The sequence below is a fragment of the Scomber scombrus genome, chromosome 1 (genome assembly GCF_963691925.1).
Source record: "Scomber scombrus chromosome 1, fScoSco1.1, whole genome shotgun sequence".
Classification (NCBI taxonomy): Eukaryota; Metazoa; Chordata; class Actinopteri; order Scombriformes; family Scombridae; genus Scomber; species Scomber scombrus.
Genome location: NC_084970.1, coordinates 9,838,343 through 9,863,502, shown reverse-complemented (window position 1 = coordinate 9,863,502; position 25,160 = coordinate 9,838,343). Strand labels below are relative to the sequence as shown.

The 25,160-nt window shown below is 42.2% G+C and overlaps 1 protein-coding gene across 1 annotated transcript in view; it reads right to left on the bottom strand.

Annotated features, from left to right (window-relative positions):
* nkd1 (NKD inhibitor of WNT signaling pathway 1) overlaps nt 1-24,846 on the bottom strand; it is a 29,431-nt gene extending 4,585 nt beyond the window's left edge. Inside the window, exons 1-5 of the mRNA XM_062418571.1 lie at nt 24,822-24,846; nt 24,664-24,696; nt 24,304-24,443; nt 5,458-5,515; nt 83-186 (exon numbers count right to left, since the gene is read on the bottom strand). Of these exons, the coding sequence (XP_062274555.1) occupies nt 83-186; nt 5,458-5,515; nt 24,304-24,443; nt 24,664-24,696; nt 24,822-24,846 (360 nt within the window). The remainder of the gene's footprint in view (nt 1-82; nt 187-5,457; nt 5,516-24,303; nt 24,444-24,663; nt 24,697-24,821) is intronic.
* Nucleotides 24,847-25,160: the final 314 nt, after the last annotated feature.

The window sequence follows — 25,160 nt, the reverse complement described above, 5'->3', positions numbered from 1 at the left end:
GTGTGTACATGTGTGTCCTGCCACTGCCCTAGTTTCAACCAGAAGGAAAGTAATAAATGTCCTGTTTGGTGTTGACACTCACTTCAAACTGGAGCTGTTTCTGTGGCCCTGCGGGAGATTGGCTGTCCCTCTCCTGCATCTTCTCCTCCACACAGCAGCTGTCTGTCTTCTCCGGGGGTAAAGCCACTGCAGCGACACACACACACACACACAGACACAAAGATAAAAGAGTTAGCCTGAGGATGGAATCGTCGGGTGCAGTCATAACCTGAGGATAACGTTGTCGCCTTCAAGTGTTCCTTGTAAGCGCCTGCTTCCGAGTTTGGCAGCCGCAATTAAGATGTGTCACACATTCAAGTGCTCCTGGTTGGAAATAGACTTCCACAGCCAAACTCTTCACAGTTTTTCTTTCACTGCCTGTGTTCTGAAATTGTATTTTTAATATTATCATATTTATTAATGTAATATTTTTGTTTTGTTTTGTTTTTTCGCATATGTGACGCATACACAGTAACGCTCACAGAACTTTAAATTTGGGTTCGGTTGTTCAAACGCACTGAACTTTTAGGTTCTGTTCATGGTATTTGTGATTGCTTAATGGTGGCAGAGCTTGGTTCTCAAAGTCTTTGTAAAATTTCATGTCAAAAATATTGTAAGAAGCAATTGGGAGCAAATTGATCTGTGAGAGTGTGGATTTTCCAGTCACAGCGAGGTTAAAAAAAGATTTTCAGGCTCTATCTTGTACGAGTACTGAAAATGCATACAGATTAGACAAATTGTACTATGTTGTAACTTTTAAAAGAATAGCTTATTTGGAAGAGTTTCGTGTCAGGTAAGAATTTCATTGTTTCATCATTCAACAGCAGTGTTTGAAAGTCAGTATAGTAAAACGAAGGCTGGAACTAGAATCCAAAATGTCAATTGAGAACAAAAAAATGTCGGAGCTGCGACAGCGCAAAGTCTCAAATGGCAAAAGCTCTTCAGTCAGTCACTCATATTGTAATAGTTTTTAAGCTCTGAGCTACAGTGTGCATATCCCAATGGGTTCACACAGAGATGGAATGTCAAACATGAAACTGAATGCCATAACATGCCTAAAACACGATAGAATATTACGTTGCATTCAAATATAAATGGTGGAACGGGAACAGCACCTGAACATCAAAAGGCCTAAAGTCCCCGGCTCAGTGCAGCAGAGCTCATCATTGTATGAAATGACATTCACCGTACATTACCATCCACATGTACAGAAAAGGCAGACAGTCCACAGGGAGTACTAATCTGTCATATACACTTTGCCTATTAACGTGGTACTCGCACACGGTCAGACCCACCTGCATCAAACCAGACAGAATTTCCTGATAAACTGTAGAAGTCAATGATACTTTTTACTCTACCATGAGGTAAAGCTGTCAGAATTTAATATTTGTTTAACACATAGACAGTGAGCCAGGAAAGAGCATCACATGTCACTGATATGAATGCATCAACACTGAGTTTTCAATCTGAATCCATTACTATGCTTCTGTAAGCATTGAAACACAGTTTACTCTGTGGAGTAAGGCGACAGGCGATAATGTACATACAACAAAACAAAAAAACCCACTTTACAATAACGCATTTAATGAAATTATGTATCTTTAACTGATCATTTTTATGTTTAAACTGTCTGACGGGTGTTATTTCAACACTATGTTAATGTTTGAGGCCACAGTTTGTGCTGGTGTATTTTTATATTGCATAGTATTGAAAGGTGGTCCACACTGGTGGACAAAAATAATATGACTGTCACTGTCTGGTTCGATGTTTTAGTTTCAGTGTTGGATGTTAGCCCAGATCTAATGCTACCGGATATCCTTCTCTGCTTTGAAAACCAGCATTTGTTTGACACATTAGACCGCAGCTACACACAACATGTAACTGAGATTTGGGGGTGGGGGGTGTACATGTCGGCTCCTTTGCAAGCCACTGTGAGTTACAGTTACCCAGAATCCACCTCTACACACTAATGTTGATGTGTTTTTGTAGCTTGTTGCAGCCTTTAACCAACAGCGGCTGTATGTTTCGCCTCTAGACATTTCCAATGAGCGTATCATTTAGCATTTTACATGAGAGTCAACCCCCCCTTCATCCAATCACAGCCCTGCAGGCCACGCACACACACCCATAAAACCCACACAGACCACGCCCCTCTCTCTCCCCACCCGCCCCCCCTCTCCTCTCTCCTCCCGCCACACTTTGAAGTTCCATTCTCAAACCTTTTGGAAGAGGATCAGACCGGCTGTAAAACAGAATCACTAATTAATTAAGCCAAGTCAAATCTGAAACACTGTTTGTTTGCTCGCCAACGGAGCAGACACAACAGCACAATTTCTTTCCTCCTGATCCAAAGTAGATCAAAGCAGACCTGTCTCATCCCTGGGTAGGGGAAAATGCCAGAAATGAAAGGCATCATCCCAGGGAGCTTTTACCAACTTTTTGGAGAGGAGCAGCATTTGGGGTCCTGCTGTTTGATCATCTGAGGTGCTCAAAGGGAACATTGTGTGCGAGGGCAAATCTGTTCCGTAGCAGGCTCAATATGGTGGCGAGATGCTTATCTCGGAGCTAATGAAATGCCGGGAGGAGTAACAGTAATCTGCTATCACCCTCCTCCCCCTCTGACCCCCCCACCACAACAGACATAAGCCGGCTCTTTATGAGAGACACTGCCGCCAGGGGATTGGCTGCACATCAGATCTGCGGGGCAAGACGAGGGCAGCCGAGGCTCGCGCCCTACATGCCTAGCCTATTCCTGCAGCTACACACACTTGCGTGCATGCGCTCGTACAAACACATGCACACGCGAGCACTGGCAGTTCAGGAAAGCTGCCACATACTGGGAGAAATCACACCCAGCTTAATTTGGCTACTGTATCACATAGAACTGGGCCTGCCCCCCCCCAGACATTAAGTGCTGGGCATAAAAGTGATTTTAGGACGGGTAAGATAAGAAAGTAACTTTTTTTCCTCCTGCTGAATCCAAAAAGCCATTAATAGAGTGCTCACGAGCAAGGCACTGAAAACATGTAATTCTGAAGCAAGACTGTTATCAGCCAACTCCTCCCTTGGTAACAAAATGTTAAAAGAACTGTATAAAAAGCCCATTTATGTTATTCTTCTTGCATGCTTGCAGTAGCGATGTCAAGTACCCTAAAGACACTTTCATCATTGAGCCCTTCTTCCCTCCTTTGCAATTTTTGCCAGCAAGTCCTTTTTTAATCCCCAGAAAACTTACTGGAAGAGCTTCTTTAAACCCAGAGAAAGAAAGGCTTTCAAGTGCACCGGTTGTCCTATCATCTCTGCTCTCCCTGTTTTCTCTCTCACTTTTGCTTTATTCCACTTTGTTAGATCCATGGACAATGGATGTGATCACTGCACTAAATGCAGTTCATGCAGCGGACATCATAAATCCTCCACAGCTGTCTTTATTTGGGTCTTAGTGTGCCTGAGGAGGTACATGAGGACAATTTATTCCAAACTGAAACGAAGAACCGTTTTGTAACAAATTCTTTTCATTAGAAGTAGTTTATAAAAGGACAATAACACAGCGGCTACAAATCAAACGTTTGACAATTTCTCAGGAAGAAAGAATAACATGGATGAAAAAGTTAGATTCAAAACTTAAATCGATGTTATTTTGGTGTGATGCTTGAAAGAAGCCTGCAGGCATGAAATGCAACCTTGTTTTTTACTTTTCCTAATTTCTTGAAGGTGAAGTAATCAAGATTTTATGTTTGTGTCCACTCACCATAACGTAGATGTGAGCCAACCCTTCTCCTATTCTCCCTAACTTAACTACAGAATGTTTTATTGTAGCAAATTATATATGCCTTTTCCTGTTAATCAGGGAGAATGACCAGAGCAGTATTTTCTAATTAGCAACATCTGTCTTAAAGGGAGGACAACCACAGCCCATGGGCGTTGTCTGGCCTGGGCATTCAGGGCCATAGCCCTAAAGATTTTTTCTTTAGCCCCGAATAATTAATGGTTGGTCACTAAAAAGATGACAGTTTTGTAATTCATTATCTTGAGCAAACGGAACAAAGGCGAGACCAATCCGAGAGGCTTTACAGTAAAAAACTCATGAAGTTATGTATTATAGGGATAGGGTTACTTTGCCAAACGCGAGCTCACTCTCACAGTCAGTGTGAGGAAAAAGGATATAACAAAATATTTTAGCAGCAAAAGGGTTAAAGCTGAAGCAGTGGTACAAACATCCTCTCAAGCTGAGCCAGGAAAACAAAGTGTGTAAATGTCTGTATGAGTTCCAAGTTATGTGAACATGATATGAGCAGAGTTATGTACAGCTAACATACTTTGCATTGCACTGTGGCCAGCCAAATCATTAGCAATGATAGCTTCGTTGTGCCTCCCCTTGGCTAGCAACACCAAACTGGCTTAGTCTTGTGTCCGTTATGTCTGTTTCCCCTCTTATATTGCAGCCTTGAAAAATACTGAAATAGGCAAAATCTAAGGAGATTATACCCAGATAATATACTACCTACACCATTAAGGTGAGAATTGTGGTTCATATCAAGGACGCTCAATAGCAATGATTTTGCAACCAAATTATGAACGTTTACTCAGTCACTTTGAGTAGTTGCCCATTTTTAACTCTGATTCATGAAATTGTCTGTATTATGGGTTTGGAGGATTTTCCATCATGCAGGACTAGTAATAATGGTAGTAGGTTTTTGATATGATGCTCATTTTGGTTTGAGACACTGGAGAGGCTGGGATATTCATGTGCAGATTATATGGTGAATCAAATCCAAATCCTTCCTTCTTTCTCCAATTTTCACATATTAAAGCAATGAGTAGCCCTCACATGCAAGATTAAAAGATTAAAGTTTTTTGATGGAGAAGAATCTGGGCTGATGGTTAACAGTCCAGCCAACGCCCCTGCCACAGCCCTGACTCAGGTTCATCTCCCTGACTAAAACACCATTCCAGCCTCCATTTATCAGTCATGTTGTCTTTCGTCTCTCAACTTTTGTCTGTTACCCAGTAAAGCTGAAGTGAAATAAAAAGTGAATTTTCTGCCACACTTCCAAATTCTGGGCTGGTCTCATTCAACTCTACATTTCAGCCTGCACCTCACGTCCAATCCTGTTTTTATATGGGAGGGAGAGACTTTCTCCTCCCGGAGTTCTTAATTCAGGATCACATCACAGCGGGGAAAAAACAGGAGGAATGGAGGCACTTTGCAGAGCACTGGTGGGGGGGAGGGGCGGATCTGAGAGGGAGGACGTGCAGAAGCAGGAGGGAAGGTAAAGGGGACCTCATCAGCATATTGTTGGGGCTTAAAGAGTGGGTGTGGAGTGGAGGGGAAAAGAGGCCAAAAAAAAAAAGAACCACATAAGCAATGCACTTGTATACATGTGTTTGCAGGTTTTCATTCAAATGAGCAGAGCCTACCTTCCAAACGGTAGTGTTCATCACCAATCCGCTCAGCGCACGCTTCATCCATGGATTCCTGGAGAGAGAAAGAGAGAAAACTCATATATCACTGTTTCAAGTCATATAATGGAAAAGCATCATATTTTTGTCACATAAAAACAAACAAGTTTAACGGTGCAAATCCACAGCACAGCTTTCCAACACAGACTGATATGCCCGAGTCAAAATTACAGCGTTTAAATGTCTATATATGAACAAGTTTGACAACTGCGTGCAGAGCTTACACAGCAGCGGAAAGTTTAAGAGGATAGTAATTGCAGGACTGAAACAAACTGAGCATAAGCCTGGCACTCAGAATTGAGACTATGAAAAAGAATAAGTATCTAAATCACCGCCGTCTGTCCTGCATTGAATTCTGGGAAAGAGGCTTGGTAGTAGAGCTATTTCGGTGGCGGGCTATCGTTGCAGCGATACATTCGGAGGCTTGTTTCTATTCACTCGGGCCCCCATCTCCTGGCAGCTCTGTCTGTCAGTGCATACCACAGAGACTGGAGGGACATGTGATCCATGGGTTTCACTATGGAAAAGTCTGGCTCAGGTATCCATGTGGCAGTCATCTGGCCGAGAAACCATTACTCACAAGCTGACAAATGCGTACACATGCCCACATCCGTACACGCATAGCGCAACATACACACACAAATTCAGAGATCAGCGCACGGTGTCATTTTTTAAATTTTCCACTGCAGAAACATTTCTCTCAGTCATCAAAAAGTAGACAAATCACACACAGATTCACCAGGAGAGCCAGAATATATAAACAGAACTACAGAACAATGACACACACTTATCACCTTATCAACCTTGATCATTAATGATTAACCTTGTAAAGTGCCTCTTTGGATGTGAGTGTTTATTGTATGTATGCGTGTAAGCTCATAGATAAGTGTGTGTGTGTGTGTGTGTGTGTGTGTGTGTGTGTGTGTGTGTGTGTGTGTGTGTGTGTGTGTGTGTGTGTGTGTGTGTGTGTGTGTGGTACAGAGGCGAAGCTGTGACAGCATGACAGACGGATTTTCGTATAATCCAGAGAGGTAGAAGGTCAGATGGTGTGATCCGACCCTCCTCAAACTAGTGCCGGTCAGGCTGCAGCGCTGTGGGTGGCCTCAGGAAGAGAAGGCAGCAAACCACTGGACTAACTGACTGATACCCCAAAGCAGGAACCCCGGGATCAACCTGTGTTTGTTGTTGGTATGAACAGGTCAACACGCGTTCCAGCCCGGTTTCGTAACCCCATTCCTGAGCTGGTTTTAATGCAGGTCTGACACTGCTCAGCTTCGGTATGATGAAAGGGTCACAAGTAATTTCTATGGTAACTGCAGGATTACGATAGGGTTACTTAAGAATACAGCTTGGCGCACAGGTGGTCTAGTGGTTAGAGCGCATGCCACATGCGCAGCCGACCCTGGTTCGAATCCCGGCCGGAGGTCCTTTGCTGCATGTCACACCCCCCCTCTCTCTCTCATGTTTCCTGTCTGTCTACTGCTAAGTAAAGGTATCTATGCCAGACAAAAATAGCATAATAATACAGGCAGCTTTAACTGTTAAGAATGAACTTATATGCTTAACAAAATTAGCTTTCTTTATAGATGTTGAGAGTAAAGTAAAGGGACCATTCAACTCATCAATAAATGGCTATTGACCACCAACCGTCACACTTAATGCATCATCTTTAATGGGCATGTCAAATGAAATATAGTTGCTTTTTCAAGCCTTGTAGTTTTTGGTACTTGCCAACTTTGTGGTGGTTTCAATGTTTCATTAGAGTGTTCATACTGCATTTTTACATAAACTGTGATATAATGAAAGAAAAATAAGCCTTAAATAATATTATATACTAATATTTATTGTCAAAGTAGCTCTCATTTGGTCCGAACACTCAATCTCTTTCTCTGCTGCTACATGAGCTGCTCTCTAATTCTCTTTAAATATGAGGTTAAATTACTTTTAAACTTCAGTGTTATTATCAAAATTATACATTTTTAGTAACTTCTTCACCAGAGATGCATGCTCGCCAAAGCCGCGCAGCAGCCTTGTCAGAAGGATGGTCCGGTTGTCTCATTCAGATAGACCGTCTGAAAGGGGTAACATTAGCACTGGCCTCCATTTCCACAGAGCCCCATAGATAAATAAAAGCACTCCACAATCAACATTGCCCTAATTCCTGACACACAAATATATGCACACACACACGTAGATACACCATCTTGAATGTATTTCTGTTTGGTTTTTGTTTTTTTGTTTTTTTGATGTATGATCCAAAATTATTGAGGGGTTAGCCAAGAACATGAGAAACGGGGGAAGAGGAATGTGCTAATTGGTTGTTGTCTTTGGTGATGGATGGGAGCCTTATTATTAGTATGCTGGGGTTACTCTGGGATTTGCTCTGGTCAGTGTTAAGAAAAAATATCCCATGCTTTTTTTAAACTTTACACACATACACACGAGCACTTCCTCGTCCTCTCATGCAAAGTTTCTAAAAGATGAAAAGGAAGCAGAGGAAGAAGCAGGAACTCGCTTTTGAATCTTTGCAACCTGATTAAGGAACCATCAAATCTAGACCTGCTTCATTAAAATAAATAGAAACATCTACAGCCAGTGATATAGCTTTGAAGTAAAAACTACATCCATCACCCTGGTCGTAACCTTGTCACTTACCCATCCTTACAATCTGTAATGATACAGACTGACTGACCTGATGACATTACCACTTTAAAGGTTCGGCCTCTAGTTTCTTGCTTTGGCAGGGAGTTGCTCCCAATGACTGATCAGATCATTGTGGGCCAAAAAAAAACATGCAGGCATTCTAAAAATAAACTGTGCTTTCTTCTAAGCTTCCTGTTTTCCCATCAGCCGATGGGTCAGGGGAACAATGAGGCAAATTTCTTTGTTCAGCTCTAGAAAATAGAGGTTTTGGGCAATGTAGATCGTCTACAGAGGCCATTAAAGATACTGAAGACAACATAATATGTTGTTGTGCATGTTGTGAATATATTTTGTAAAGAGATCAAATATTACATACCTACAGTCATATTTCCTTACATTTGCAATTCTAGGAATACCAAAAAGTTAGAATAGTAGTTATAACAGTAGTACTAAATGAATGTGGAAGCTGCTTTTAAACATAAAACAAGAGAGAAGGTCAGTCCAGTTTATTAAGCCATAGAGAATAAAGGCTTGATCTCACTCATTCAGTTCCACTTGAAATGAAAGAGCTCAAAGTGGATTTGCTCAAACCGTGATGCTGGTCATCCCTCTCTAATGTGATTGCTCATCTAATGAGTAAAGAAGAGGCTCGACTGATGCAACATTTATAAAGTTAGTGAATCTGAATGCTCGTTTCCATCAATGAGAAAACCGTGTCTCATTAGTTTCAGCACAGATGGTATGTGTGCACAATGACCAAATTATATGTAAAGTGGCAACCACAAAACAGCCATCAATCTCATTTGGTCAAGCAATGAGCCAATGATGGGCTTCCCTTGGCACCCATGCTAATTTAAGGGTCAGAGGTCATTGTGGGAGAGCATTTCAGGCCAGAAGAGCTCCCCATCCTCCCACCTCCAGTGACTTATGCCATAATCTAAACAATGAAGATGTGAAGTGGTAAACTTCCATGGAGCCAATATTGGCAGTGGTAGTATCAAAACTATATGATTCCAATGCACTGCTGATTACCGCTGCTTCACACTGAGCGATTCTTGTTTTTACGGCCTGCAGGCCACAGAAGTAACCCCCAAGTAGTCCAGTCAGCTTCAATTAAAGAACCTATTTTAATAGCAATTTTAATATTTTAATGGTATATGTTGTTATATCAAAATTATTGAATTGCCATGTTACTGTGTGGTCTAAAATCTGTAAGCAGTCAGGAAACAAAATCAGCATGATTAACATATTTCGCCTGTAAATACGGGTCTGAGTCAATTGGGGATTCGAGTCGCACATGGGTACGCAAGTCCGCCATCTTGGACAAGTAGGTACGGCAACACCACTTGGACAAATCACATACTGTACACTCAATTGTGCTCTATCAATGTACATCCAGGCTCACATTGTTATAAGTGAGGAACATAAAGAGAAATAAACCTTTTTTCTTTACCTTTCACATGATCTGGTCTGTTTGTTAATGTGTCTAACCAAGTCTTGCTCAATTAAAGTCTCGCTCCAAAATCTCAGGGAAAGTTCAGTTGTTGCAGGAAGAATTGAAGATAAGAATGCCAGGAAGAGTTTGTATTAGATTACAGAAAGCATAGCTTATTGGTATCTGAAAGGTTTTCAAAGTCATGGCTGAATATTTAGCTCATTATTTATTCCTTCAACAGCTAAACTCTCATGAGATTTCTCTTTTTTATTTTTTTTCTGTTTCGGCACTTTGTGATGTGCCTGGGTCAGATGGATTTTTTTAAATTTCAAAAGTGAAAGAATAAACGTTGCTATTTTCACTACATTCATTTGCATTTGTTTAAAATGTGTCATCACCAAAAGCTAAAAAAAAAGGTTTTTAAATAGGCTGCTAAAAATATCTAAACCATCTACATTTCCTGGTTTTGAAATGTGGTCCAATTGGATTTGTAATTGAATAGTCCGGTTTTACAGCTTGTGGTCCAGACAGTTTTATGAAAGATTACAGTGAGGTGTCACTTCCCAGAGTCTCTGCAGGATTCGGTCAGAGGTGCGGGCTTCGGGGCACAAACAAGCATCTCTTTAGTGCACTTGAGACCAGCTAAAACAATTTTCCAGACATGATGTTAAATGTTCTGTGGAAACCAGAGCATAAAGCATTCTGCTTTCAACAGCAGCCAGGTCCTTCAGAGCGTCTTCAGGGCCTCTAGGACAAGGGATTGTATGGCCCCTGTGTGTTTTAAAGTTGTTCAAGCCCCTTCACCAAAAGTGATTTATTGCTGAGCTACAACACAGAACACAGTGTGCCTGCCCCATTACAACATCCCATCTACATTACTCGCTGGCCTAAAGGCCTGTTTGGTTTGGCCATTGGAACTATTTGGCAAACCGCATCAATGGCACACTTTATGAATATGGATTTGGACTTGCCAAAAACAGATTAGCATATTTACGAATAATAATATTTACTAAGACTATATCCAGTTGACCATTCTACTCCACCAAGTGTGTTTTTGTTATTAATGTCCTTATAATAGTCCCTAGAACAATCCATGTTTACATTAACAGTTATTTATAACAAACTAATAATCAATTGAAAAAAAGCATTGAATCCTCTTTCTGGTTTTCAATTGATATTGCTTTAAATTCTCTTACATTGTTTGTGTAAATAGTATATATGTGTGGACATGACATAGTAAATTCAATACATTTCATTGCAGTTACAAACTTATTGTAACTTCATCTCATGCACTGCAACCCTGAAATTTTCTGGACTGAGAAGAGTTATATGTGGGAACATAAATGTCCGAATCAGTCGAATTGGACATAAAAGGGACTTTACCCTGCCAGCACTCGAGTACAAAGTCTGTGTGATGTCCAATTGAGCTCATGTGTGAATACAGCAGTGTATTCTCAGTGAGCATGCCCCAACTCCTCGCTACCGTACAACAAAATCCAGCAGTAACGAGCAATTTATCTTTGACTTCCAGCTGTCACCTCACCTCTCAACCATTGCCGCTATTTTACACATGTGACTGGCGCTGGATTATCGCAGCTGCATTGTATTGACTGGACCTGAACGCTCTGCTGTGAAGCTAGCACTAATGGGAGCATTTCTCGTGGAATAAGAATTATAAGAATTGTAAATGCTTTAAGAATTGTCGATACTTTATGTATCGAGTATTTCCAGAGGTCTTCTGCATCTCACAAGGACAATCTCCTGCTGTGTGTTACATGTGTGAAAGGGCAACTCTAGAAAATATCCGGACCTGATTCTCCAGATTTTTTTCAGAGGTCATATGTGAAAACGGCTCAAGATGCATCGTAAATGGATGAGTTGTAGCCTGACTCTTACATCCATATAGTCACAGTCAGTCTGAGTCTACATTCTGAAGGAAATGTAATAAAAATGCTGCATTCCTTTTAAAACCGGGCATTTTTATAATGCCTAGTGAGTCAAATATGGCAGCCATGCCAATGTATAACTTGGATGCTCATCTTTATTAAACATGAATGTAAATAAAATAGATTAATGATTGTGCACATCCTGAACTGACTTAGAGCTGCTGAAAAGAGATAGACTACCCTGAATAAAATTAAAGATTAAAGATTTAAAAATGTTTCTTTTTCTTTTTCAGCTTTTGCCATTTTAAGGGTCCATATTGTATGAGGATGTTTTTATCATATTCCCCAGGATAGAAAGCAAGGGAGTTAGAGAAAGTGAGGAAGACAGTGAGCGCATGCTGGCACAGAACCAGCGCGGTGAGTTAAGACAGAAAGTTGCCTCTGGCGTCATCTTTGCTCTGACACTGCAGACATGGACCCACTGGGCCAATTTTTTTTCTGAGAGTCTGTGTTTGAAAGCGAAAGGGCACATTAAAGTGCAAGTAATATGTACTTGTATGTGATTGCGGCAAAGTCCCACAAGGCTTCTTGGTCTCGATGCTGTCTGCCTCCACGACCCGCCACACAGGCTGACAATTTATGCGGCCGACGACAGCTCCCCCTGATCGTGTGCCAGGGCTCAGTGGAGGCAGGCCTCTGGAGCAATGGCAGTGCTACTGGCACTCCATCAAAACCCAGGAAAAATCTCATTAGGACTGTGGCTGGGTGCCTCCTGCTTTGTCCCTCACCCGGCTCAAGAAAACACCTTCAGGACTGCAACGTTGGGAGCAGCGGTGCCGGCATGAAGTGGGGAGCGACACACATGAAAGGCCATTTAGCCAAGTGAGCAAGACAGGCAGAGTGACAGAGACAAGGGAGAATGTGGGAGTAGTGGTGGTGCTTCTCCAAGTATATGTCAGCTACCTCTGGAGACAGCTGACATCGCTGACACTCACATATAACCCACCCAGCACTAGAGAGGGTGAAACAGAGCATTACACAAAGTGAGAAGTTATTCATCTCACACATTTCTCACAGCGACATCATGTTGAATATCTTAACAAATACAGAGGTACAGTAGACAACAGGAAGTATCATGATGTACCAATGAATAGTGCAATATACAGTACCAGTCAAAAGTTTGGACACACCTTCCCAATCACATCAATGAGAAAGTGTGTCCAAACTTTTGAGTGGGACTGTATGTGATGCCTAGCTGTCCTTGTACCAGAATACACAAGATACACTTGAGTGTCTCTTTGTACTTTGACCTATGTAATGCATTTGGTGAATAAAATGATTCTGAATGATTCTGTATAACTTGGATATCTGCCATTAACTCAAGATGATGAATTACTGATGGAGAAAACAGCTGTATAGCATGGGAATGTTCAAAATCTCTAGTGCAGACACAGTGCCTAAATTGAAAACCAAGAACTAAATTAACAAAAAAACTCTTATTAGTTTTAGAGCAGCAAATTAGCTTATAGATGTAGTGTTACTCAGAGAAGCCCTCAAGAGAGGAAATACCCATCCCCCTCCACTATCCCAAAGAGTAAACTGAGACACATAAGAGGAAAGCAGCAACTTCAGGAATCCGAAGCAGAGCCCGCCCGTCCGTCCTGCAATCTGTGGTAAGTGCGGTGGTGCCGTTGAGGGCGGGGGGGGGGGACAAAAAAAAACCCAGAAACAAAACGAACCATCCGTCATCATCAGACAGCAGTTTAAACCCGGGTCCAGTCAGTGCACCTTCCAGCAAACATTAAACAACATCATTCAAAGCACCACGCAGCAGTAAAACATGACGCCCCGAGATGGAGCCAAGATAGAGGGTGTTGATGTGAGGTAGTGAAGCAGTGCACTACCTCTCAGTGTGGCTTCAAAGGGGATCGGTTTTCACACATGAAATAAAGATCTCAGATAATCATATAGCATAGCAAAGCTGACGCGAGACGGTCCCATTTATGGAGGAAGGGAAGCCGGGGCCAATTTTTTACACAACACCTCCTGACTGAGAGCCATGGCAAATGAATATCTCCACATTTCTCTGTAGACAAGGAGATAAATCTGTTATTTTTTTGGGTTTTTTTACACAGGGACTATCAGGCTCATCATCACATGATGCACTGAGGTAGTTTATTGAATTTGCTCTGGTAGAGCAGACGCTTGGGTTCTTTTAAAATGTCTGCGCCTTTCAACAAACTGCAACAAAATGCATAAAACTGATCAACGGTGCCCAGAGGAAGTCATATCTGCTGTGCTTCACAATGCAATTTTATGCCTTTGATAAGAAACTTAATGCCTTTCCAGAGGTCACTGACTGTAAATCTTTTGATGTTGAGCCCTTCACATACACCATTAACAAAACATAAGCTATCTGGTGGGCGCTGTTAATCTCAAACAACCTTACAGTACATTTAATGCACAAGTTTTATTTTTCAGTACAAATATTACACTGCTGAACAGCGTTATTACCAAATCCACATTCAGAGGCTTGGACAGATGGGAAATAACAGCAAAATTGTGCAAATATTATCAGGCTGTTACAACACCCAACTATGAGACCACATGTAGGCCGCAGCTGGCCGGCAATCAAAACCCACCGAAGCTTTCTCTACTGTGTCTCAACCGCAATGTCCGCTTTCATTTGTCACCTTGTCTAAAGAAAGAGTAATACTTGATTTGAGCAGATAACTCACTGGATAAATCATGAGTCTTTAACTTGGACCGCTTAAGAAGGCTAATGTGTCATTTGACATCTCAGAGGGAGCATCAAAGACAGACATCCTCTCTGTAGACTCTGCGGCCACACACTCGACAACCTTCTGTCACAGCACACCCACTTCTCTTCCTGCACCCCAGGGATAAAAAATCATAGCCACGATTGTTAGGATCCATCCCCAGGCAGGTTGTAGGGAGCTTGCTCTATGATTAAAGTGTGCACGGTCAGCAACACCACGGCTGGAGGGGGGGGTTGAGGAGTCTGCGCATGCCAGAGGGCTTACTGTGTTAACTCCAGTTCGCGACACAGATCATTGAGAGATTCTCCACACACACAAACGCACGGAGGAGAAAGGAGAGATTTTTTTTTTTAAAGGCACTGCATATACAGTAGAGGAGGTGTGGCTCTATAGAGTTGTGCTCTGCGTGCTGTATATAAAGTCAAATTATACACTACGTCTGTGTAAATGAACTCTCTGACATTGCCAAATTAAAGGTTGCAAAGTCAACGTGTGTGCGTAGTGTGTGATCACATGCACGTGTGTGTGTATGTACATCCATGTGAATCTGAATATTTGTGCGTGTGTTGTTTGCTCTCTGAATTCACTTTTTTTTCTTTTTTTTTTTACAGGACCCACGAGTGCAGTGATTGGATGCCTTCCTATTGTATAGCGATAGTGCGCAGCCACCAGTCATTTCTCCACGTCAGATTAACACTGCAAACACTGCTGGTCACATTACCTCACCCACATCAAAGGCTGCCTCCTGAAAGGCTCAGTGGAATATTAGCAGAGATTTACAGCCCTCATCTCTGCGCTTCAGAAACATGCTGATCTGAAGTAATCTCCCTCCCCCTCTCTCCCTTTTTTGGTGTTTTATGTGTGAAGTTGGCCAACACTTTAATGACCCATTTACAAAACTTTTACACCTGCAAAGATAAGCTTTTACAACTCCAGCCAGCCCCTCAGGCACTAAACCCTACCTGTTACTCAAGGTAACAGCCTTTATTAGCTTTTGAAAAATATGTAGCCACTACAATTAACGTTTATCACACTGTTTATCAAAGCCTTATCTCACAAGAGAGGAACAGAGGATATAAGGTGTCAAGATCAAGAGTCAAACTGCATGATCGCCCCTCCAGCAATTTAGAGACGCCACTTGCTGTGAGTGCTTTCATTTTCTAAAATCAGAGAGACATCAGGCCTCAATCGCAAATGGTTTCTTATTTCCTTTTATAGTAGTTTGTAAAAATTGAGTGAGACAAATAGGTAACACTATCTCAGATCTCAAATTTTTTGCCATCTTTTGTTGAGTTGGGCTTATAAGGACACACATGACAGTACACTTCATGCAGACATGAGCTTCTGTTTTTATCCTAAACTTTCCTCAGGAGTCAGAGGGTTAACAGGGAATCTGATCTAGAGGTGAATCCTTAAAACACATTCTCCACCAGCCAATGAACTCCACTTTGGGACCTTGCATTCCCAAGAGGAAGCTGTGGTTTGGAAGGGAATGGAGACAGCCTGTCGCTTGGACTTGATTTACAGGTGGTCTTCGCCTGCCAAGAGTAACAAATCACAACATTATGGCCCTCTGAATTCACAGTGAAGCTCAGTTCCAAAGAATGAGAAAAAGAGAAGAGAGAGGGAGTCTTAGGCAAAATGACACACCTCATCTCCAAAAGCTAGTGCGGTTTGTGCAGCAATTGGATATCTCACCCTCACTGAAGGAAATTAATTATCTCTGGAACCTTTAACTTCCTCTGCAAAAAGGGCAGAGCAGCCCTGCTGAGATGATATGGGTTTACGGAGCATGTGCACGAGTGCCAATCATTATTACATAAAGAGTATGGATTATACAGTCCAGACAAATGGCTGGCAACATGCCTGCCTCACTGCCTAAGTGTCTGAGTGTTGTGTTTTAACAGGAGTGCACTACACAGTGTCTAGAGGGTCTTAGCAATTAGTCAAAGCTCTCTTAGAGGAGAGACAGTCCTTCAGTTGTCTGGGTGCCTTCAGACGCCAGACTCAAGTGGTGCAAAGTGTGGGAGGAACAGGGTTTCAGTCAGGAAGTCTACCTTGAGGGCAGCGAGAAAGTGACAGGCACTTCAACCTTTCAGCGCAGGCAAATGAGAAGAAACACTTATGTGACTTGTAATGTCACTGGCTACAGCCTTAGGAATTCTATCCTAAATAATGTATATTATTTTTAATTCTTAATGTTTTCTACAATATCTACCATTGTTTTAAAAATTTGAAGGATAAAGAATGTTCCTCTCCACAGCACAGCGTTCCATTTCCAAGACCTTGTCTTTGCATTCGTCAGCGAAGTTCCATGCGGTAGGTGGCCATTTCTAAAAACCTCTGACGTGTGCATGCTGACCAGATGGGACCGACCTCAACACCAAGGTGGTCATTCTTCCTCTCTGCCGGTGCACACAAATATCCATACACTCACACATGCACACAGCATGTTTGGAACAGACATCCTGCCAGCCACAAGCCACTACCTCCAAACATCCGTCACATCTGACCTTTTAACTGTGGACCTAAAATCTCGGTAATTACAGACAGTGTTTCAACTTAGCAAGTAAACACAGCAGCAGAAATAGACACTTCAACTACTATATACAAGTACACTGGTGCCAGAGGCACGTTTCTATTCATAGCTGACTGGAATTAGTGGCTTGTGTCACTGCTCACCATAATGAACTTGCAGCGCAGTAGGTTACTTAGTTGCTGAGCAAACCGCTACCAAACTGCTACCACTACTGATGCTCATACACACATTCCAAAAACCTGAATACAAGCATACATACAAACCGAAAACCAGGAAACCATGATGAAAAACTTAGAATAAGTCCATGATCTCACAAATAAACCTCATATACAAATAAAATGAAAATCACTATTGTTGTTTCACTGTATTGTGTCTTGATTATAAGTGAAATAATCATATCATCAGCATACAGGAAGTAGTATGTATACTTAACATCATGTATGACACGGTGAAAAGTAAAAAGTTACATCTACAAAAACAAATAAAGGCTGAAAGGAAAAAATGATCAAATTTGACATATTCTGTGTCATATGAGACAGAAAAATTAGGGAAGGTAAAGTTTACTGTCTGGAGATAACAGTTTTTATGCCAAAACACACTGATACGTATTAATAGAGGTATAGGAATACTACAAACAGACATCTATGTACAGTAATGTATTTCACATACTCTTAGAGGAAAATCTAAAGTTACTCAAATTTTATAAGCCAGGTATCATATTGCAAGGTTTATGGGGCTTACATTTACTATTGCAGTCCCCTGAAAACTTTAAAAAAACGCTGTCCTATCCAGTTTAATACTCTATACCTATCAGGGCTGCTGTTTTTGCAAACTTGAGCAAGAAACTAGGTGGGGGAGTGGTGGATTTGACAGACAGGGCAAATGGCCCTTTGGGGAGCACAGGGTTGGCCTACTTCATTGAGTCTACGGGGTGAGGTCCTCTTTGGGTTGTGGCACCTGTGGAGCATAAACACACCAGGGGAGGACAGCTTTCCTTTCAGCAGGGCCGCTCTTCTGTTTAGTTTTCCTTCCACCAAAAACATCCCCTAACAGACAATCCAGACCTCCTCCAGGCCTGGCGCCACAGGAAGAACTGAAGAGCCCTGAAACCTCTGTTTGTGGGAGGCACAATGCTCTCCCGGCTCTGTTTACCTAAATCCATTTCCTCCATTCCCTCTACCTCAGGTGGCCTTAGGGCTCTGGTCACCAAAGCTCTCAAACACAAGGATGATAAATACAACAGCAGGGCTCATGGAAGCTGTGGAGTGCATCACTGGTGTTTCCCTTCGTCCAGTTGGTAAGAAAAAACAAGAGGAAGGGAACCACGCTGGGACTGCGTGTCTGTTAGCAGTGATAAATGGGATTCACGTATTAGGATAAACAAATTGGTAATGCGTGTCTAGTATATATTTGTGAGTGCCGGCCTGCTTCATGGCACATACGCGTGCACGCTCCTGTGCATGTGCACCATCTCATGAGAGCCTGATAGCAGTTTTATGCAGATGTTGATCTCGTCCTATTTGAGAGCCACTTTTGAGCGCTCAGTCAAATTATTCAGCACTTACTGCACGGGCCAGAGCACAACCCACAGGGGAACCTGATAAACAAACAAGAGAGAATTATTCAGGGTTTAAACACTTAAACACCCACTTCAGCAGAGCCTTTTAAGTGGGTGATTAAAATGGGCACTGAGCTCCTACAGAAAGCTCGGAGGAGCTCAGCGCTACCAAAGGAGCCCAAGTCACCTAGAGTTTCTCCCAGACCCACACATTTACTTAGACACACACACACACACACACACACAACCCCTTAAATCACTAACCAAACTAACTAACTAAAATGACTAACAATTCTCATATTCAAGAACAAAACCGAACATCATCACCATCATCACCCTCGGCTTACTGGGATGCTAAATGGAACTGAGCCATTGTTAATGTTATAAGTTACACCTGTGCTTTTCCTACTATGATACACTCAACATGTAAACAATGAGAATTTTTGCACTTGCGATAGATACTTTGGTTTCCGAACGTAGCCGAATGTGCTCCAAGTCATACAGAGTATAGAGTCAAGGCACATACTCCCTCTTACATAACTCGGATCCAATCGCATTGGTTGAATGAAACTGGCCATTATCTATCAACTGTAATATTTATCACTTAACTGGTTTCCTTTTGAACTTAATATTTGAAGTCATAAAGAGAAGGAACATTTTCCTGATGCTTTTTAAAAGACATTAGCATGTCTGAAGCATTCACATAGATCAAAAGGTTGAATATAAGTGAGCATTTCAGCAAGATAATGATGTCAGTTATAAGAACTCTATATTTAGACGGATTATCTGCCTGGAGTGTCACACTATTTATACTATTTATTATGCACACGTTAAACAATTGCAAGCCATTTCAATGTGAGACTGAGTCCAGTATCAAAACAAGGGCATCCGAAATATCCTAACATCCTAAAAATTGGACTATCCTATAGGATTCTGAAATAAATGCCACCCTCAAATGTGGAACAAAACCCTGCAGCCTAAATGTAACTGTGAAAGAGCTGGTGAGAGACACTTTGATCAACAGCTATCCGTTGCTGCAAACTGAGCATATATTTGGGGAAACAAAGCACAATCTCAGCTGCTAATCCCCTGAGATTCTGAGCACATTCCCGCAGAAGCCTTTGATCTCTGGAGTGCATCCGGACAGCTGACTCCAGACACACTGCACACTTACATGCACACGCATGAACAGATTTGCACATACATGCGCACCATTTCACTCTTACTATAAATATGACAAATACAGATTTATTTCTAACGACACCTACAAGTGACAGTTACCTAAAACTGAACCTCGATCCTGCATTTCTAATGAAAATCAGTGCGTTGGAGAGATGGAGAGGAGGAAAAAAAGGTGGATAAACCTGATCAAATGTCTACATGCCACTAGAGCTTTGCCTTACTCTAAACCACCATCATTCTTTTACAGAAATCCTTTCCAGAGGGCACCATTCACTGTGTTATCCGCTGTGCTTTGTCACACAGGAGAAACTCCTACAGCTTTTAGTAATCTATGTGACATACAATGCCGGATGTGACATTAAAGCCACCTGCATGTCCTCCAACCTCCCAGTCCCCCAGCTACGTTGACGTCAGCTAAAGACTTCCACCCCATCTTCTCATGGGAACATTTTTTTTTAATCACAGAGCCCCTCTATGGCCAGGTGCTACCCCTCCTCCCCAAAGGCTAAGGCTTTTCTTCTCTTTAGAGTGTGGCTCCAAACTTTTCTCCCAGCCTCTTCAAAGAGCAACAACAGGCCCTTGGTCCCTTGGGAGCACAGAGGGGGTAGAGCCCGGCGGGAGAGGGGGCATACGTCACACAGCACGCACAAGAGGCCAGCCGGTGGGAAAAGAAAACGCACATGGAGAAGACAGAAAGAAGGAGAGAAAGAGGAAGAGGAGTCTGCATTTGAAAGTTGCTTTCAGCTTCTACACAAGGGCCCTCGCTTTGTGAAAACGACAAGGAAAGAAAAAGCACAACAGCAGAAGCGAAAGACGAAGGGGGCGCAAAAACCTGCCATGTCTTTTATCAGACTTGGAGGCTGAGGGAATGCGTTTGAAAGCTTCAGGCCTACGTACTTCCAAAAAAACTTTTCTACTTGCTAAAAAAAAAAGAGGAAAAAATCAAAGAAATGGCAACCAACTGCGAGACAAGGGGGTTGGGGGCAGAAGTTCCACTGCGATTCACTTTTGAGTTGCATTCTGTCGTCAGATGCACCTTTGCTTTTTGTCCCATACAAGTTAACGAAAAAAAATGTGCGCTTTGGAGCAGTGGCTTGGGAGGGCTGGAGGTGAGGGGGAGGGGGGGTCCTTTGACTACACCGAGGGTAGGGCTTCACGGTGGAGGAGGAGCCATCAGTGTCACTACAAACACCTCCCTGCGTGGCCCACTTCAAATGCAGTCTCATTTCATCAGCCACAACCAACACAGGGCCACAGGGCAAACGCAAGAAACAGATGGAGTCTAGGAGGGGAGAAAGGAGGAGAAGGGAGACTCAGGAAAGTGGGGGGTGGGGGGGTTAAGAATAGAACAGGATGGCTTGGTGTGGAAATAATAATTTCATTTGTTTTAGCAAATCATTAAAATAAATTCTTATTGGAGTGATTCTTAACACGCAACAAAAACACTGGACTTCCCTTTCAACTGGTGCCAAGAGAAGCATCAGGAGCACACCTAATAAACTAGCCAACAGAAATTTGAACTTCCAAGTCATGAGTAGTGAAAACCTTGAGCCCTATCATTGTCTATGTCAGCGACATAATACTCAAGGGCGAACATAACATATCAAGTTTATGGCTAGGTGTGGACACCAGTCTACACATGGGAGAAAGTGTGCTGAGACTCACATGACCCGGATCTCATATGCTGAGACCCACAGATCCACCTGCCCGCACCACTCAATCACTGACTGCCAGCATATCTGACTGCAGAACCCATGAATGGCTTCAGCGTCTGCGAGATAACATCATTAAGCCTTCAAGTGCACCATCGTGTCTCAATCTATCTTTGCATTGACACCAACTGCTAATGTGAGCAGCTCAACAAAACAATGACTTTGATTTAAAAAAAAAAAAACAGCTTTGTTCCTACAGGGAATATGGTTTGGAAAGGATCGGATCAAAAGAATTTCAAGCGTTGACTCCCTACTGTTGACACCCGACCCACATTCTCCGGGACCCTGGGTCAGCTGGGAGGGGGGCTCAAAGAACAGCGGCTATAAAAAAAACCCATCTCACCAGGTATTCTATACAATATAAACAGCTTTTAGCGCTAAGAGACTTGACTCGCATTCTCTCACCTAAGAGGTTAGCTTCTGTTTTCGGAAGCCTTTTTAAGTACTTCTCACGGTGCATTAAGACTTCTATAACGATTACCGTGATATTTCCCTTTTTGGTTACACAGCTACATTGTTTCAGGAAATATTTTAATTATAATATTAAGCATAGCACTTTTGCCAGTTATGACAAATTACAAATGACTAGTATCACATGTAGTGATTTCTTAGGTTTTAGGAAAGCCACTGACATGTTATTGATAAATCTGATGAGTAAAATTAAAGTTTTTGTGCACGCCCATACATACTCCACCCTTTTTGTGCACTCCATCAGTCTGATTGGTGTTCAAGTTGATAAAAAAATGCACTGAGGTGTGCCTGAGGGGGGGGCACATTGAAAATTGATGGTGGTGTGAGAGAAATCCTCCACACAGCAATCCCAGCAGCGCCAAACTTCCAACTACAAAGTAATTAAAATCAACCATTTATGTATCATGTGAAAGAACAGACAATATGTTTCTGATGTCTTTCTGTTACAACTCACACCATGTCAGAACAGACTTAACAGGGAATCATCACATTGAGAAATCCTCGATATTTGATTGTTGCAATGTCGAAAAACAGTGATTTTTCTTTCTCCTCGTCATACGTGCGATTAAATATGTTCAATGTATTCTGGCAAACCACAGCGAAACACAAACACATTGTTTAAATTTTAGAAATGAAAATGAAAGATTTTGCATCCACTATATTATCACAAAACAAAAGCAACCAAATAAAAATTGATGTCAGAAACACCTTTCTTCTTTTATTCATTTTCCCTTTGAGCTATAAAAGCCATTAGGCACCCAGACTTGAATTATTTATACACACTGAACTCCGCCAACTCCAAATTGTTCAAAAACATCCAACTCTTTCAGCAGCTGCTTTTCCATCTTGGGCCAAAACTTACATAGACGTGCATGCATATTTCCAAGAACAAAGTAATGAATGTTTGTTTTTGTGGTAATAATATATGGTAATTGCATGGTGATAAAGCTTATGAACCCCACTTAACACACGAGCAACCCGTGTAAATGGCAGATATTTTCTGATGCAGCCAGCATCAACATGCTCTGCAAAACTGACCCAAGTTTCAGGTGTCTCTTCTAGAACCAATCCCCAAAAAAATGTCCCAGAGACACAGCGCCTGCAGTCAGTGGGATCCTGTTACTATATGAAGATGTTTATTGCAGCTCTGGGCACATGTCAGGATTAGCAACTTTGGCACCAGGTGGGTGCAACATGTAAAGCCAGTGCCCTCCTCCCAGCACTCTGTAAAAAAAAAACTCAATTACTCCCTTCACCTCAGACTGGAGCATGCAACACCATGGCTACCCTTGCGGAAGAAGACAGAACAATGGTGGACTTTAGACCTAAGTTGGGTGCAAATTTTTAGATATTTCAGTGGCCTAAGACGGAGAGTCACCACCTCATATTTGATGTTTGCCCTTCTCCTCATCAGCGTGCCAATAAATCCTCACACCCAAGGCAACATTTTTCCAAGAACACAGCATGTGAGGTTGTGTCTTGCTTGCATGATAATCAGTTTAAATGCATGGCATCACATAACCTTTACACAAGCACTGCTGCAGGCTGTAAGAGCAAATGTCAAAAAGCAAATGAAAGGGAAAGAGACAAGCAAATATGATTGACTGTTTCATAGACAAAGCAGCCGCCACGCCACTGATGATAGAATCATGACACACATCACAACAGGATATCAAACAGGAGGTGCTGTAATGTGTTCTAAACGCCAGCAATCCTGGATTATCGCCTGCATTCAATAGATAAATGTATTTCTGTTCAGAGTGTCATGGATCGTGGGTGGAGGAACCGATTTTCCTTTTCTTTTTATTTATTTTTTTTGTCTTGATGGGCTCCAGTTCCTCAAACATGCTGCCTTTGAGGAAGACATCGCTTACCAAAGAGGCTTAAGGCTTCTCTGAAGCAATTCCAAAGGGTTTCCCCACTTGACAACAACAGCACTGTTTACGGCAATGCCAAAATACAAAACAAGCATGACCTCCAACATTTCTCCCAAGCTTTTTACAATCCACACTTGTCACCAAACTGTCACACTACAATGCTTTCAACTCAGGCTTGATCTATTGTTACCTAAAAAAAACACCCTTAGATCACTGCATGGGCAACATTTGTTCCAATCCCTATATGACAGGACTGTTAACACTGAATGTATTGTTTCATTTTAGTCAAAAGGAAACAGAAAGACAAAGGTAAGACTATAAGAGATACAAGAGTTTTTGCAGTTGTGTGTACATTTTCTACTTGCATCACTGATTGGTGACACTTGCAAACTCTTAACAGCAGAAAACGTACTGTAGATAAACTCAATTGTTACAAGTTTGGCCACCAACAGCTTAAGGAGAGTTTTCACATAGCTTTGAGTGGATAAGATAAGTAAAGATTTCGGCAAAGGCGGACTGGACAACTCAATGTATAACACAGACTACAAATAAAGTGAGAAATCTAGGCTCGCGCAATCGAGAAACTGATTTTCAATTAAATGTAAAATGCGCGCACACGCTGTGAGGAGGCTACAGAATACTTGAATGTGAATTTAACAAGCGGCTCAAGTGCGCTGCTTCTCCATAAATAGGTATACCTCGTGGACAGCGTCGTACTCACCCGTGCAGTCAAACCGCAGTTATTCTTGTGGTGACAGTCCTGTTGCTCGAGGCGAGAGCTCGTGCAGTAGTATTTCTGCTTCACGAGCCAGTCGTCGATTCCCTTCCTCGCCAAACAGGCATTGACTACAAAACTGTCGCCTGAAACAAAAGGAGCGCGTTATTACAGCCGATGTATAAAACTATATTCCTTTCTCTCTACACTCAAGGTTTTCCATAAAAGGTCCATCTTCAAGGAGTATATCTGAGCCGAGAGCTTCACTCTAAAATCAAAACTGCTCTGCTCTTCCCAAAAACTGGCCGAAAATGCTCAGGAAATATGAAAGTGTTTATTATAGGATAGAAAGATAAGTGCGCTCACCTTCCGGGCTCTCCCTCGGTTTACAAATAGCGGCTTTTGGGAGAAAGAGAGAAAGAAAGAAAGACAGGAGACAATGAATACGGTTACTCCAAAGTATCGCAGCACCAAGCAGGACAAACTACAGCTGTGTTTTTTCTCTCAGGAATAAGAAACCTTACCATGTTTCGAGTGCAGTTTACCCATTTCTATGCATTGAGTTGGAGGTGAAAACCATCAGATGAATATAATCCAAAGAGAGAGTTTAAAAAAAAAAAAAAAGGGGGAAACAGCCTGCGATGACAGAGGCGCGTCCGTGGAGACTCAGAGCAGACTGCGCTCAGTACGGCTGGAGAGAGAGCGCAAAGAGCCTTTGATCCATCCAGAGCCCCTCCACTGACAACGAACACACACTCACACACACACACACACACACACACACACACACACACACACACACACACACACACACACACAGAGGGAAACATACGACTTCCTGTCAACGCTTCACAATAACACAT